The sequence below is a fragment of the Apis florea genome, unplaced genomic scaffold (assembly GCF_048593485.1).
Source record: "Apis florea isolate Af1SG1 unplaced genomic scaffold, ASM4859348v1 contig_2293_pilon, whole genome shotgun sequence".
Taxonomy (NCBI): Eukaryota; Metazoa; Arthropoda; class Insecta; order Hymenoptera; family Apidae; genus Apis; species Apis florea.
Genome location: NW_028256554.1, coordinates 1340547 through 1356533, shown reverse-complemented (window position 1 = coordinate 1356533; position 15987 = coordinate 1340547). Strand labels below are relative to the sequence as shown.

General features: G+C 38.9%; 4 protein-coding genes across 8 annotated transcripts; 1 reads left to right on the top strand and 3 right to left on the bottom strand.

The window, feature by feature from the left end:
- Positions 1-106: 106 nt before the first annotated feature.
- On the top strand, positions 107-2222 carry LOC100871011 (tubulin beta-1 chain). Of its 2 annotated transcripts, XM_086903827.1 has the most exons (5): positions 107-297; positions 356-464; positions 537-764; positions 896-1473; positions 1667-2222. In XM_086903827.1, the coding sequence occupies exons 1-5, from the start codon at positions 241-243 to the stop codon at positions 2027-2029; spliced, it is 1335 nt and encodes a 444-aa protein (XP_086759953.1). In that variant the 5' UTR covers positions 107-240; the 3' UTR covers positions 2030-2222. The 2 variants fall into 2 exon arrangements, with proteins under 2 accessions (XP_086759953.1, XP_086759952.1); XM_086903826.1 differs by having other exon boundaries at positions 356-764.
- LOC100870644 (tubulin beta-3 chain) lies at positions 2129-8252 on the bottom strand. Of its 4 annotated transcripts, none has more exons than XM_086903823.1 (4): positions 7975-8252; positions 6207-7578; positions 4746-4854; positions 2129-3929 (listed from the first exon to the last, which is right to left on the bottom strand). In XM_086903823.1, exons 2-4 carry the CDS (start codon positions 6465-6467, stop codon positions 2728-2730), a joined length of 1572 nt encoding a protein of 523 aa, XP_086759949.1. In that variant the 5' UTR covers positions 6468-7578; positions 7975-8252; the 3' UTR covers positions 2129-2727. The 4 variants fall into 4 exon arrangements, with proteins under 4 accessions (XP_086759949.1, XP_086759950.1, XP_031772186.1 ...); XM_086903824.1 differs by having other exon boundaries at positions 6207-7581; positions 7975-8092; XM_031916326.2 differs by lacking the exon at positions 7975-8252 and having other exon boundaries at positions 5891-6346.
- Positions 8253-8720: 468 nt separating this feature from the next.
- LOC116414309 (tubulin beta-1 chain) lies at positions 8721-13567 on the bottom strand. The gene is made up of 2 exons (XM_031916329.2): positions 13413-13567; positions 8721-10351 (listed from the first exon to the last, which is right to left on the bottom strand). The coding sequence occupies exons 1-2, from the start codon at positions 13467-13469 to the stop codon at positions 9065-9067; spliced, it is 1344 nt and encodes a 447-aa protein (XP_031772189.1). The 5' UTR covers positions 13470-13567; the 3' UTR covers positions 8721-9064.
- A 117-nt stretch (positions 13568-13684) lies between these two features.
- LOC100871596 (uncharacterized) lies at positions 13685-15516 on the bottom strand. Its single transcript, XM_012486271.3, has 4 exons — positions 15382-15516; positions 14717-14983; positions 14302-14426; positions 13685-13795 (listed from the first exon to the last, which is right to left on the bottom strand). Exons 1-4 carry the CDS (start codon positions 15482-15484, stop codon positions 13685-13687), a joined length of 606 nt encoding a protein of 201 aa, XP_012341725.2. The 5' UTR covers positions 15485-15516.
- Between the last annotated feature and the right edge of the window lie 471 nt (positions 15517-15987).

Below are 15987 nucleotides of genomic sequence, written 5' to 3'. Positions count from 1 at the left end.
TTTGCGATGACAACGAACGATTGTTGTATCGTATCAAAGTAGTATAATCGATTTTCGAGTCGATTTCGAGATTGGCGGCGATGAACGAACTCGAGAGATCGGATCGCGAGAGATCGAAAGTAGTCGAGTGAACTTGCTTCCTTGACAAATTTCCCGTCTCAAAGATTTCTTCTCACTCTTTTCGGCGCAATCGAGAATAAAATTATCCGTGAAAAGTATCTCTTAGATTCTGCAAAAAAAATGCGAGAAATTGTGCACGTGCAGCTCGGTCACTGTGGAAATGGGATTGGTGCAAAGGTATACACGACGATTAAGTGCCGTTCTCTCGCGACACCCACATAACCTTACTTCTTAGTTTTGGGAGGTGATCGCGGACGAGCACGGCCTGACTCCGGACGGTATTTTTCAAGGGGAATCCGATCTTCAATTGCAACGATTAAACGTGTATTTCGTGGAAGGGGCAGGTATTGGAAAATTTACAGGTACAGGTTTAACCTATCGATACCGAAAGCGGTGTTTCGCCTCTCTCTTTCCAGGTAGAAGATACGTCCCGAGAGCTATTCTGGTCGATCTCGACCCGTCAAGCGTGAACAACGTTTTGTCCGGTGCATGGGGGAGAATGTTCAAGCCTGACAACGTTGCTGTAGGTAAAGCTGGCACGGGGAACAATTGGGCGAAAGGTTACTATACCGAGGGAGCGGAATTGATCAGCATCGCATTGGATCTGATTCGCACCGAAGCCGAGGCCTGCGATCTGATTCAAGGTTTGTTTGGCGATGGAAAAGAAACGATGCGCATTAACATAATCGTATCGGGAGGTGTAACGATTATTTACGTATCGAAACAGATTTCTTTCTCCCTTCCCTCTTTTTCCTCTCCATCCTGTTTGATCCAGGAATTCAACTCGTTCATTCGTTGGGTGGCGGAAGCGGCGGTGGGATGGCCGCGTTGCTAATGACCAAACTCAAGGAGGAGTATCCGGACACGATCATCAAATCTTATTGCGTGATACCGTACTCGTCGATGCCGACCGTGGTAGTGGAACCGTACAACGCAATATTGACGCTCGTCAAAGCGATCGATTGCAACGATCAAACATTTTGCGTGGACAATCAAGCGATGCATCACATCTGCACCAATGTTCTAAAGCTCACCACACCAACGTTCACCGACACCAATCGAATAATATCCAATTACATGTCGGGCATCACGACTTGCTTCAGATTTCCCGGCCAATTAAATACCGATCTGAGAAAGTTGCTGGTCAACTTGGTACCCTTCCCCCGTCTTCACTTCTTCATACCAGGCTACGCGCCCCTATTCTCGCGAGGCGCTGCTCCCTACATAAAACTGAACGTTCCAGAATTGACGAAGCAGCTGTTTCACGCGAACAGTATGTTCGTTTACTGCGACCCGGCCAAGGCAAAGTTTCTCACCGTGGCCGTCATCTTCAGAGGCAGAATGTCGACCAAGGTTTGGAAAAGCTCTGGAAGCTAGTTTTCTTTTCTTTTTTTTTTTTCTTTCTTAAATTTTTTATTCGACTCGCGGCCAACAAAGCCAACGAGAAACAGCGAAGCGAGAATAAGGTTATCCGCGTACAAACGTCGAAGGAGTGGCGCCTCGATCGCCTCTACGCCTGACGTTTCGATTCTTTGTTTGTTTACAGTTCGTGGACGAGCAAATGTTGAATATACGAAGCAGAAACAGCCCGCATTTCGTCGACTGGATACCGAACAACATACAAACCGCGATATGCGATATCCCCCCCCGTGGAATCAATATGAGCGCCAGCATGATATCGAACTCGACAGCGATACAGAAGCCTTTGAAAAGGCTAATGTTCGCGTTTGATAATATGTTGAAGAAACGCGCGTATCTGCATTGGTATACGAACGAAGGAATGGACGAAAGCGAGTTTAGCGATTCTTATTCCGCGATGAACGATCTGTTATTCGAGTATCAACAACACCAAGAAGCGGTAGCCGAAACTAGCATCGTTCACGAGTCGACGGAATACGAGGAGGAATGACGATCGATCGAATCGATCAACATATCGAATGAATGGAGAAGGAGGAGGGAGCGAAACCGAAGGGGAGGGGAGGGGAACAGTAGAAGAGAGAAAGACAAATGATTGAAAAAAAACGTATATTTTTTTGCAAGGAACAAACTTCTTGCGCTACATTGCGAGACGCGTGCCACGATTAAAATATATATAATACATATATATATATATTATGTATATATATATATATATATATATATATATATATATGTATATATGCGATATAATTGTCGTGGATGCGAACGAGAGAAAAGATAAAAATTTTTGGTTTCGGGTGCTTTGGTTGTTTCACGTTCGTGGAATCGTTTCCCGAGAATCCTTTTTTTTTTTTCTTCCTTCCATTTTTCAACGCTTGTCCGCAGTTAACCGGCGATCGGTTGTTCGAACCGCGACCGATCGACACTCGAAACCGGCGGCCAACTCCCCGCGTCGCGTTGATTTCAAAAAGATTTCATTGTATAAAAGTACAAAAGAAAAGTAATCGTAGAAAAAGAGACGTTCTCGACGACCGAATCGAAGATTGGGAGGAAGGGAATGTCGGAGGGAAGAAAGATAGAGACAGAGAGAAGAAAGAAATCCGTCCGATTCGGCGGACAGTTGGTGGAGAGAAAGAGAAGATTTTTTTTTTTCTTCTTCTTTTTTCTTCAGTCGACTTGACTCGATCCTCACTCCTGGTCGCAGGTCTCGAAGTCGTCGGCGCATTCCTCGGCCTCGAAATCCTCTTCGGCGGTTGCCTCCTGATACTGCTGATACTCGGAGACGAGGTCGTTCATGTTCGACTCGGCCTCGGTGAACTCCATCTCGTCCATACCCTCGCCCGTGTACCAGTGAAGGAACGCTTTCCTTCGGAACATGGCGGTGAACTGTTCGGAAATTCTCTTGAACAACTCTTGGATGGCGGTCGTGTTGCCGATAAAGGTCGAGGACATCTTCAAACCCTTGGGCGGGATGTCGCACACGGCCGTCTTCACGTTGTTCGGGATCCACTCGACGAAGTACGAGCTGTTCTTGTTCTGCACGCTCAGCATTTGCTCGTCGACCTCCTTCATCGACATCCGGCCGCGGAACACCGCGGCCACGGTTAGATAACGGCCGTGCCTCGGATCGCAGGCGGCCATCATGTTCTTCGCGTCGAACATCTGCTGGGTGAGCTCGGGAACGGAGAGGGCCGAGTACTGTTGCATAGATCTGGACGTTAGGGGAGCGAATCCTGGCATGAAGAAGTGGAGACGAGGGAACGGGACCATGTTGACGGCCAGCTTCCTCAGATCGGCGTTCAACTGGCCGGGAAACCTGAGGCAAGTGGTCACTCCCGACATGGTGAGCGAGACCAAGTGGTTCAAGTCCCCGTAGCTAGGATTCGACACCTTCAGCGTGCGGAAGCAGATGTCGTAGAGGGCCTCGTTGTCGATGCAGTACGTCTCGTCCGTGTTCTCGACCAATTGGTGGACGGACAGGGTGGCGTTGTAGGGCTCGACCACCGTGTCCGACACTTTGGGCGAGGGCATCACCGAGTACGTGTTCATTATCCGATCCGGATACTCCTCCCGGATCTTGGAGATGAGCAGCGTCCCCATCCCTGACCCGGTGCCCCCGCCGAGGGAGTGGGTCAGTTGGAAGCCTTGCAGGCAGTCGCAGTTCTCGCACTCCTTTCTCACCACGTCCAGCACCGAGTCGACCAGCTCCGCGCCCTCCGTGTAATGCCCCTTTGCCCAGTTGTTCCCGGCCCCGGATTGGCCGAACACGAAATTGTCCGGGCGGAACAGTTTCCCGTAGGCGCCCGATCGTACGGCGTCCATCGTCCCTGGCTCCAAGTCCAGAAGGATGGCTCTGGGCACGTACTTTCCTCCGTTGGTCGAGGTCGCGACTGCAATTTTTTTATTGATCAGGCAACGAGCAGAAGCTTCCTTAACGCTAAACCTACCAAATTTTCAAATTTCCTTTTAGAATTTCTTGTATACGAAGTTGTACCGTATCGCCATATGACTTTATACACAATATTCGGTGTAGATATAACCGATCACGCATCGGAAAAATATTTTGTTTAATATCCAATTAGCTAAAAACCTCTTTCTGTATTAACACACAAATGTTTTTTTTTTTTGCAGCGGTCATGGATAGGAATAGGTATACATGAAATGTCGGTGGGTTTAGTGTTAAGAGGGAGAGGGTGAGGGGAGGAGCGGCCTCCGAAACCGATGACGGATCGCGTGTCGTCGTTCATATTAAACAGGCTGAAATGTATTGTCATTCCACCGAAACCGGTGTGTCGCGACAAACCGATACTTTAAATGGTGGAGACGGAAACGCGCGCCACGATTTGCAAATCGGATGCACGGGCCGCCTCGCGTCGATCGTTTTCTTTTTTTTCTTTTTGCGCGCGTGGATCATTCGTCTTTTTTCAGGGTTCAAAAGGGCGAACGTGGTCATACGGTAACGGCTATTTTCGTCGCGAAACGCCGCTACTCTTTGTCGCTTGTTTTCTCCTACGTTCCGTCGTGTCGCCGTTTCAACCGTTTCTATTTTAAAACGTGCACGAGATCGAGGTTGGACCGGGTACTAGTCCTTTCTTCTCCAAGTCGGATTTCCAGCAAGATTTTATTCTCGAGGAGGGAGAGGAACGATGAGAGGGGGGAACGAAGAGGAGAGTGGAGTTTTTGTTCTCTCTCATTCTGTTTCTTACCAGAAGCCTCGTTATAGTAGACGGAAATTCGCTCCAATTGCAGATCGCTATCTCCATGATAAATGCCCGATTGGTCGATGCCGTGCTCCTCGGAGATCACTTCCCAGAACTAAATAAATAAAGAATATAAGAAGAGTGTGTTGAAATTCGCGAAGAATTTGTCAGAATTTTGGATCGCCCTTTATCTCTTCCCCTTCCTTTTTTTCTTTCCAGAAAAAATAATGCAATTAACGAAATTATCCCTTTGAGAGGGATAACGATTGGTCTAAAAAAAAAAGAAAAAAAAAAGAAAGAAATTAATGTCGCTCCCGCAATTCGAGTTTTAACTTCCCTTAGGCGTACGTACGTTGTCGGTTTCTACGTTTGTCTCGCCCTCGCTATTTTCTCTCTTCTATTAATAGCCATCTATCCATCGTGATTCCCTCCGCGACGACGACCGCGACGCCTTCCATTCCCAGGAATTTCACGACACGCGAGTCGTGCATTTTGCCAAACACTTATAGGTATACTTAATTAGTGGAGCGGCAATTAGTATTACTCGCTCGTTACGCTTTTCGTTTCTTTCCGATCGATCGAACCGGTGCAATTCTTTCCTCGTGCGGGGGAGTTCCCCCTTTGTTCGATTTACAGTTGGCCGGCCGCCGTCGTCGTTTTCCGCATCGAAGAATTCCACTCCAGATTCAGAAATCCACGGACGGAAACGATACGATACGATTTTAATTGTTTAATTGTCGTTGGACTGCGAAAAATCGCGATTTATCAAAATCAAGAATGAGAATTCGAGCCGATATTCCGTGGATTATAACGAGGATAAAAAAAAAAAAAATCCGGCGCCCAATTGATATTTTCGTATCGAGTTTTCAAACGACACGAATGACCCTTTGTCGAGTAGGAGACACTTTAAATTCCATCTCGTTGCTCGTCGTGGCCGACGCCTTATCTTTAATTCGATTACAAGCCCAGTTGAATTACACCGAAGGATGAGGAGAGAGAAGAAAAAGAAGAAAATTCTTGTCGTGCTAAGACATGCCGAGAATAAATTGCGGCGAATGATTTTCCAAAAATGTTTAGGGGGGAAAAAAAATGAAAAAGATATATTATACAGCACTGAACTTTTTTTAACAAAAACCAATTAATTAACTCACCTTTGCACCAATCTGGTTTCCGCATTGTCCAGCCTGCAGATGTACGATCTCCCTCATTTTGAAGCTAGCTTCTCTCTACGTGTGCCAACGAGAAAAATGGTGCAGCTGGGCGAACAGCTGATCCCTCGAGGATGAAGAGAGAGTGGAAAGAAAGCTGACAGTCCTCGGGGATAGTCGTTGCGTGGTAAACGAATATGTGCGTGGAGGCGAGTGCGCGACGAGAGAGCGTGTGCAGCGAACCAAGTGCAATCGGGTGTCGCGCAGGAGTGCACCAGTGGTGTGGAGCCTGCGGAGCGAAACTGGCGAGGAAACGTACTCGTGTCGGTGTCCTGAGATCGACTCTCCACTCGGTTACGCGACGCGCTTCTGGCCTGGCGGCGCGGACCTCGTGGAGGGGGAGAAGATTCTCCAAACGAGTATATACGTCGCACGAGTCGATCGTCCAAAGAACCAACAGCCCATATCCTATCGACTCTCGGTCGATGACACGACACTTTCTCAACTCTTTGATCCAAAAAAAAAAAAAAATCTTCCTTTTCTTTGTTTCTTCATTAATTTTTTTTTTCCCCCCCTTCATCCATACGCGTATATACTTCTTTGTTTCGTGCTTTACTCTACATCTTTGCGTGGGCGTTTGTCCACGCCATCGATCGATCGACTAGCCTTCGCTAGGAAGGGTTTCGTGATGGAGATACATTTGCGCTCGAAAAAAGAGCCATGAAGCGAGAACAGGATATCCAGTTCGATGGACTCGAAGAGCATCCACCGGAAATGTAACTCGATCACGAGGATGTTTCTCGGGTTTATGCGCTCGCAATCCAATGAACTTTACTTTCGATCGCTATTCTGCTTGAATTTGCGCGAGCCATAAATTTCATGCGTTCTCGTGCCTGGTATGGAAACGTTCTGAAAAAAAAAAAAAAAAGGAAAAAGGAAAAAGAAAAACGACTGGTGGGACCATTTCGTCCGGGTGAGTCACTCTTGAAAACGCCGTGAGTCTCTCTCGGTTTTCTTGAGTGTCATACCCGTTGAGAGGAATACGATAACCACGTCGTGTCATTTCGTCTCCAGCTGCGCTTGCTACCGTTTCACGATCCCCTACCGTTGTAGAATCCCTTTTTCTATTATTGTAACTCATTCCCTCTGTCCGTTTTTCACCCCTGTCTCGTGCCATCGATTGCTCTCTCTCTCTCTCTCTCTCTCTCTCTTTCTCTATTCAACATTGTTTTCGTTTTCGAGAGATTGCAATTCTTTGACGTAGTACAATTCGAGTAAAATATATGTGTATATATATCTGTAATATTACCTACATATATACCTATATCGATTGAAAAAACGGTAAATATTACCATTATCTTCTCTTCGTTTCTGTAAACGTAACCTGATATATCCTCGTACGAAATAAACGATTTGCACATACAAATGACAATGCATGTTTTAAAACGAAAAAATTTCTTTTACATTAAGGATAGAGTATACCTCGTAATTGGTAGACACTGTCTCGAGTTAAGTCAAATTCATGGAGCGAGACACCGACCGCGCCGGTTCGTATAGCCGGACGATGAGTCATATGAGGTCGTTGTCTGCTACTTACAATTAGTCCAAGAAAATCTACCATCACGATATTGTATATTTCCTTGTCCATTCGTTGATTCCAACTCATGAATTTAACTTTTTTCAATTGTTTCCTGCTTTTCGAATAAAAATTATTTTTAAAAATATATAATACGATAATTAATTCGATATATCATGTTATTAAATTATTTAATTAGTTAATTTCAAAAAAATCATAAAAGGAAGATTTGAAAGTATCAATCGTTTCAATTAAACGTTGAAATGTGGAAAACTATCGTGTTCCGATTCTATTGGTTTAACTGTATTATGTTAATCCGTTATTCGATTACAAATGCTTATAATCGTTACTTAACATCAGTGAAACTATATCATAGTTGTATGAGTAAATTAAAAATATTTCAATATATTGTAAAAAATTTTCAAATTTTCAAATCACAAATCAATATGTTAAAAATTCATTCAATTTCGTTATGCGTTTATTTTTGCTCATTATTTTCTATAAGACTTACCAAATTGAAATGAGATTCTTTTTAATGATTCGAAAGAATGAGATCTGTTCATCATTCGATCTATATAATATTATAGACAGACAAAATAGAACAATCTTCTTGTCAAACTGATCAGAATCTAAATTTATATTAATTATAATATAAATCCTTCAACAATTTAGAACATAGATAGGTTAACATTGTTTTCGTCATAAATAATTCCAATATGTTCCAAATGTTAGAATAGAGGTCATTCCAATCGCTCATGATCATTTTATTTCAATAGATGGCGACACAACCTAATAATGTTAATGAAACTACTTTATACATTATAGAATATAAGAAAGGATTTTTTGCGACATAAAAAAATGTGGTATATTTTACAATATTAAATAAAGTTCTTTACTACTACTTTCTTATTTCCAGATAAAATTTCAATTACTAATTACTTATACATACATTCTAAATCTTTATATTTTTTTTTACTTTTTACTTTCGATTAAATGAAATTCAAATTATAACCTACTTTTGAATAAAACTTGAAATTAGTTACGCTAACTGAATATGTAATCACATTTTTTTTGGTACTGCTTGAATGCATGATCTACTTTATTCAAATTTGTATGTCATAGTATAAAAATTGATAGATGAAAGGAACAAATATAAATACAAGTACACCTACAATATAGTTTTATAAATATAAAAATTATTGAATTCGACAAAATATATGTACGACAATAATAAGGGATTCTTATTAAACCGTACACTTATATGATAATAATTTATTCAAGATGATGGTAGCCGCTAGAGCGGTTATACACTGAATACAAAGACGCGCTTTGCAAACTATATAATCGAAACAAATAAACGATACAGAAAAAAGTTCGATAAAAAAAGTATTCTCCTCCTCGAATTATTCGAATAATACAAGGAGTGATATCGATGAAAAAGCGCGCCTGCACAGAATGTAAAAAAGAAATTAAAAAAAAAAAGATGGAATAGGAAAGAAAGACATAAACGCATAAAGTTAAGAAGCAGTACGAGAGCGAAGAGGACAATGATGAGGGGATGAATCGTAGGTAGTAAGTAGAGTAGAATAGAGAATAGGCGTTTAATTTTCGTCGACTTCTGCTTCCTGTTCCTCGTCGAATTCCGCATCTTCGTCTGCGGTTGCTTCTTGATATTGCTGATATTCCGAAACTAAATCGTTCATGTTTGATTCGGCCTCGGTGAATTCCATCTCGTCCATACCCTCGCCGGTGTACCAGTGAAGGAAAGCTTTCCTCCTGAACATAGCAGTGAACTGTTCGGAGATTCTCTTGAACAATTCTTGGATAGCTGTCGAGTTGCCGATAAACGTGGCCGACATCTTCAAACCGCGGGGCGGGATGTCGCACACGGCCGTCTTCACGTTGTTCGGGATCCATTCGACGAAGTACGAGCTGTTCTTGTTCTGGATGTTGAGCATTTGCTCGTCGACCTCTTTCATCGACATTCTGCCACGGAAAATGGCTGCCACTGTGAGATACCTTCCGTGCCTAGGATCGCAGGCTGCCATCATATTCTTTGCATCGAACATCTGTTGAGTTAGCTCGGGTACAGAGAGAGCTCTATATTGTTGGCTGCCGCGAGATGTGAGTGGTGCGAAACCTGGCATGAAGAAGTGAAGACGAGGGAACGGTACCATGTTTACAGCGAGTTTTCTCAAATCGGCGTTCAATTGGCCAGGGAACCTCAGGCAAGTAGTAACACCAGACATCGTAAGAGAAACGAGATGGTTCAGATCACCATAGGTAGGCGTAGATAATTTCAGAGTGCGGAAGCAAATATCGTAAAGGGCCTCATTATCAATGCAGTAAGTTTCATCTGTATTTTCTACCAGTTGATGTACAGAAAGCGTTGCATTATACGGTTCTACGACGGTATCTGATACTTTAGGAGACGGTACGACGGAGTATGTGTTCATGATTCTATCAGGATATTCTTCGCGAATTTTGGAGATGAGCAACGTTCCCATACCGGATCCAGTACCACCACCCAAAGAGTGAGTCAACTGGAAACCTTGTAAGCAGTCACAGCTTTCGGCTTCTTTCCTGACTACGTCGAGGACGGAGTCCACTAATTCGGCACCTTCGGTGTAATGACCTTTTGCCCAATTGTTACCAGCTCCAGACTGTCCAAATACGAAGTTATCTGGTCTAAATATTTGACCGAAAGGTCCCGAGCGAACAGAGTCCATTGTGCCTGGCTCCAAATCGACGAGGATGGCACGTGGTACGTATTTTCCTCCAGATGCTTCATTATAGTATACGTTGATTCTTTCCAATTGAAGATCGGAGTCACCGTGATAGGTACCGGTTGGGTCGATGCCATGCTCGTCACTGATGATTTCCCAAAACTACAATAAACAATAATTTATACATTTTTCAAAAAATGTTTATACGATTTAATATTTCAATTTAATTGATACGAGTGCGATTATTCGAAAAAAAATCGTACTTGGTGTTAGTCAATGCTTTCTCTTCACGATTACCCTCGCATCCGTTTTCAGTCTTCCGTATTATCGACCGAGAGGAACGGTTCGATGACCTCACTAGTGAATAGCTCGTATGTAATTAGTTGTAATACAAGCATCCATTATGACAACAAGAATAGAAATTTTTTTCACTTTTTTGATTACATATATATATTTATATATATATAAATTTATAATAATAAATATGCATATTTATTCATTATTTTTTTTTTAAATCTATTTTTAATCAAATATTTTTAAACAAATATAAATTATTAAGATTAGCGATTTCGCTCAAATTTTAATAATAATTAATGTTCGATCATCGTCAATTTGTTGTTTTATTTACAAACGAATGCAAATACAACGAAGTACATATATAATGCATGGTACAATGCGCCTTCTCTATTAGTTAGTGCGCAACTGCACGTACCTCTCCATAGTTCAAAGACCTTATAGTATATTTCTGGAAATCGATGCGTTCTCAGAATACCATCTATTGAGTGTGATATAGCTATGAGATATCTTATTATTCAGATAAAGGCTTAACAGTCAAGTTCTTTCCAAAGAAGATAAGAAATAATAAATATTTTAACTAGTTAATCAGTGTGCCGCATCGAATAATAGATAAAACGAATAGAAATATACATGTAATATTACATTTCGTTTGCCTTATTTATTTAAGAAGTAATTCTTTATGTAATATAGCAATCTTTATCATTACCACGATGTTCAAGAAGTATTTAATCCTAGGTCAGTAATGTTTACACATAACATCGTTTTAAAATATCTTATACCTCTTCTTTTTTTCTTTTTAACTATTATCTAGCTTAAATAACTTCTTTATACACATTTTTAAATAATTTCAATTTTATTGAACTATCTGATAATTAAACCATTAATTCTAATCATAACACGCCTACGAGAACTGTGATGCCCTATATAGAAACGATAGGTTTATTAGCCAACATAATCATATATGACTATCGTTAGTAGGAAGTGAACACTGTCCAATCTTACTACCTCCCACCACACATTGTACATGCGATATATGTACAATGTCGTAGCAACATGAGTCATCAATGTCATCGCTATATATAGAAATGATGACTGCAATGCCAATCTTGTCTAATTAACATAAAACACTACACTCGATTTATGCACTTTATTCTTTCTCGACATTATATACAATCTATTATTTTCATTCATTTATAATTAAAATATTTATCAAAATGTTTTTAATAAAAATTGAAACAATATCAATTCAATAATCTATTAAATTACAGTCTATTTATCAATATCAAAAAAAGTTAGTAAAAAAAAAAAAAAAAAAACAATATTCTCTAATAAAATTTTAAATGTCATGTTTTAATGCAATGTTTTAATCATTTTAAATGTAATAATTTTTCGTTTTAATATTTTTAAAAGAATAAAAAAAAAATTTCTCCCGCCAGTAATTTAAAGAAATTCTTTCAAAGTACGAATGATGTCTAAACAAAATGGCGGACTAGAAATTTACATTCTGAAAAACGATCGATACTTGGCTACTACATCCATCTAGTTGTTACCAACGTAAAATAACCGGTCGAAGTAACACGAAAGAAAATGGCGAAAGGATATCTTCTTTCTATATTTGGAAACGTTTCACCATACTACGTAACACAAGATATCCTTGGATTACAAGATCCCTGAATGGATAATTGTAACTATTACTCAATCGTTCGATGATGGGTGAATTACGACAGAGTAATAATTTGAATAAAAAATTTGCATAAAACATTTTTATCAAAGAATTGACAGCATAATAGAAGATAGAAACGAATAATTTAGGAAGCGAACATTGACTCAATGAAACAACCTTGAAAACTATGAGAGCGTAACTACACTGCATTACTTGCTATACGTGCGCTATTCTATCACAAGTTATTCGTTACAATAGTTATGTATATAATGTGATCAGAAAATTTGAATGTTTTCATTCACGAAATAAATTATTCATTAATTTATTTATTTGAACAAATTTTGAATTTTAATTTAAAAAAAAAATGATTATTTTAAGATAATGTCCTTAAAAAGAAAATTAAATTCCATAAAAAAATGATATTAATTATAAATATTAGTAAGTAATAAATATATGATTCAAAAAGATTAAAATAAACATGGAATTTATGAAGAATCTAAAAGATTCGGGCAAAGAATATGTATATTCTAGAATGTTGACGAGAGAAAGAGTGAGAAAGACAGGATCAATTGCGCGCGCAACTGCGCATTCGATTCCGTTGCTGCATCAACTAGTGTATCTCGACGCCGGAGATAGACCACGCCCTGCTCAGAGTTTAAAACATTTATAAATTTTTAAATAAATACAAGTTCGAATACTTTTCCTTTTAAAAATTCAATAACATTCTCGATAAATAAGTAAAAAAAATTGAAGAATATACATTTAATATTTAACGACAACACTTCGTTAGAAAACATGGGTCGATAGAAAAAAAAAACCGTTAAGTACCAGCCGGCCGGCTTGGTTCTGTCGCCATGACAGGTCTTCGACCGAGCGAGGTTGCCATTTTTTCACATGCCAGCCGTACCACGTAGCTGAAGTGTAACACGGTCTTTCGTTGAAATCGATCGTTATAACATTTACAAAATTTAAATTATTTTCCATGTAAAAAAAGCTTTCGTAAATAACATACGAGAGAAAAACGTTTAAAAGATCAGCATAAATTGAACAAATACGATTTTTTTTTTTTATATATTTCCAAATTCTTTTTTTCCGTAAATTTTATATAAAAAATCTAAGATTACGAAATGAAAGAAAGACATTTGAACACTTAACAGACACAATTCTATAAGAACACTAACACCAAGTACGACGCCGAACAAAGAAGCGTTCATTTCCACGCGGTCGCGAATTCAATTATTTCGAACAGTTTTCAACACTTACCTTTGCGCCAATTTGGTTACCGCACTGGCCAGCTTGAATGTGGACGATTTCCCTCATGTTGCTCGGTAGTTTTCTGGACTTTTTCGAAGTATATTGCGATTATCGAACTAACGACGAGATACACGCTAACTCGTCACGAGAGCCCAGAAACGAATATGCCCTGGAAGCGGCGTCCGTTACAGATTTTCAAGCTTCGGCACGACCGCGGGGTGCGACGTGGGGAGATTCGAATAACGCTTCTGATTGGTCAACGTCTAAGCCCCGCCACCTTTTCACCAGCCAACGTCAGCAGCGTTGCCAACTGCTCTGTGATTCTGCGCTCCAACTTTTGCGGATGTGACATCGTTGACAAAATTTCGATTCGCCAAAATTGCAGGCCAATGCTGTCGACCCACGAATTCAACTTTTTTTTTTTTCGATATTCTTGAAATTTATCTTTTTGTGGAAAATAATAACTTTGATGCAATAAATTTAATTATGATTTTTGTTTTATTTTAATGATTAATCGATAATTAATGATTTCGAACATTCTTTTTCCAAACGTAAGCCAGTTAACCTATACATAATTTTTATATATATTAATAGAATTTAATTCCAATTAATAACTTAAAAATTTAATAATCTGGTAAGTTTAATAGTAAATATATGACATCATTGTTGCCAAATTAAAAAAGATTAATTGACCTGTTTAACAATTACAACGAAATATATAAGTACAATATATTGTTTCTTAATTTTTATGGATTTTTTTTTTAATAAGATTATAATTTATTAATTAAAATTTTTTTTAACATACATTAACAAAATATAAAATTTTTTATTTTTTTTTCTCTTTTTACAAAATATATATAAATATATGCTTATAATTAAGTTTAAAAATTATATCAACATATGTATTTTCTCTACCCTTAGCTGGATGATGGGTGTGCCTTAAACCCACCCTGCTTGTTCGAAGTTGGCTGGGAGAAAAGTCGATACGTGAGTCACAGACGTACACACCCAAATATTGCGGATCTAATAAAAAAAATACCTTCGAGACCACAATTGCCAATATTTCAAATTTTATTTGGCATGCAAATTTTTTTGAATGTAATATTAATAAAACAAAATTATTTTCATTTTTCAACCTTTTTTTCAAATAATACTCATTATTGCTTGTTTAATTACAGGTATTAATTGTCGATTTTTTTTTTTTTTTTTTTGATCATCAATAATATTGTGCATGCAAAAGTTTATGGCAAGTTAATTCGACATGGGCAATAATAATGCACGTTTGTGTGCATAGCTGTGTGTAAAAGCAGCTTACAAGCAGGAGAAAAGAACGGAAGGCGAACGAGTGGCGACAGGAGAGCAGGTAGGGTGGGTTACGCGTTGCAACGCGTAAGCCAGTCTTCTCACCGTTACCATGTATGGATCACTCGCTCTTCGTTTCGAAGGAAAAAAATCAGCCATGATAGTGTACACGCCCGCGCATCTCAGTGTGTGTATATTCTTCTGCATGTACTTGGTTAAGCGTGCAAACACTGTTTCGCATTGATAGACACGAGTCGCAGTATGCAAACATAACGGACCTACCAATAACGGGGGATCATATTTATTATCAAGGTAAATTCTAACTAAAAGAAACAAATATATACATATCTCGATCTTATATAGTTTTAAGCATTGATACTTTTTTTTTTTAACGAATTTTATAATCTATGCGAAAAATGTATGTATTCTTAAGAATCGATCATCTTTTATTTGTTTTTTCTTCAGACAGATTAAAAAAGAAACAAATACATATAGTATATGTATACCTGATTATTAATCAAATCTCTATCCTACGTAACATGCATAGTAATGTACATTATAAATATGCTTGATACGCTTCAACGTGAAAATGAAATGAGAGGAAATAAGACGAAGATAAAAAACTTTCTTTGCAAAAAGGAGTTGTGTATCAATTGCGTGAATAAAAACTGATTACGTGTCACGAGGTCGATTCGAAAGAATAAGACCGATCCGACGATGCTCCACTCTGATTGTCCTTCGTTAGTCGTACAATTACGAGTAGAAACGCTCGCTGACATCACGTCCAATTTAGACGAACCAAGAACGAGAAGTTCACGTACCAGTGTCGGCGAAAAAGAGACTTCCGCATCGTTCCTATCTATCGTGATCAAAAATAATAGAATAATTAATGTACAATTTGAACGATTACTTAATCATGGTTTACTATTATAAGCTTATTATAAGCCGGTGCTTTTGATTTCAGACATCCGTTGGAAAATTTACGATCAATTCGTCTCGTTTTTCTGATATAATTATTAAAAAAAAAAAAATAATAATTATTTAAAAATTGGAAATTAAATTGAACAAAGTATTTAAAGATATTTGATATCGAAATGACGCACACGATAAAATTGAGTCACGAATATTGATTGAATTTCATTTGAAGTTCGTTATCGAATGTACCACTGTAAATTAGTAAAAAAAAAATGTGCTAAAAAAATCATTAACTCTACGACAATTATCTTTCATCAAAAGTAATATCGTGCGATCGAACAATAATTGATAATTTTTTGTTGATAAT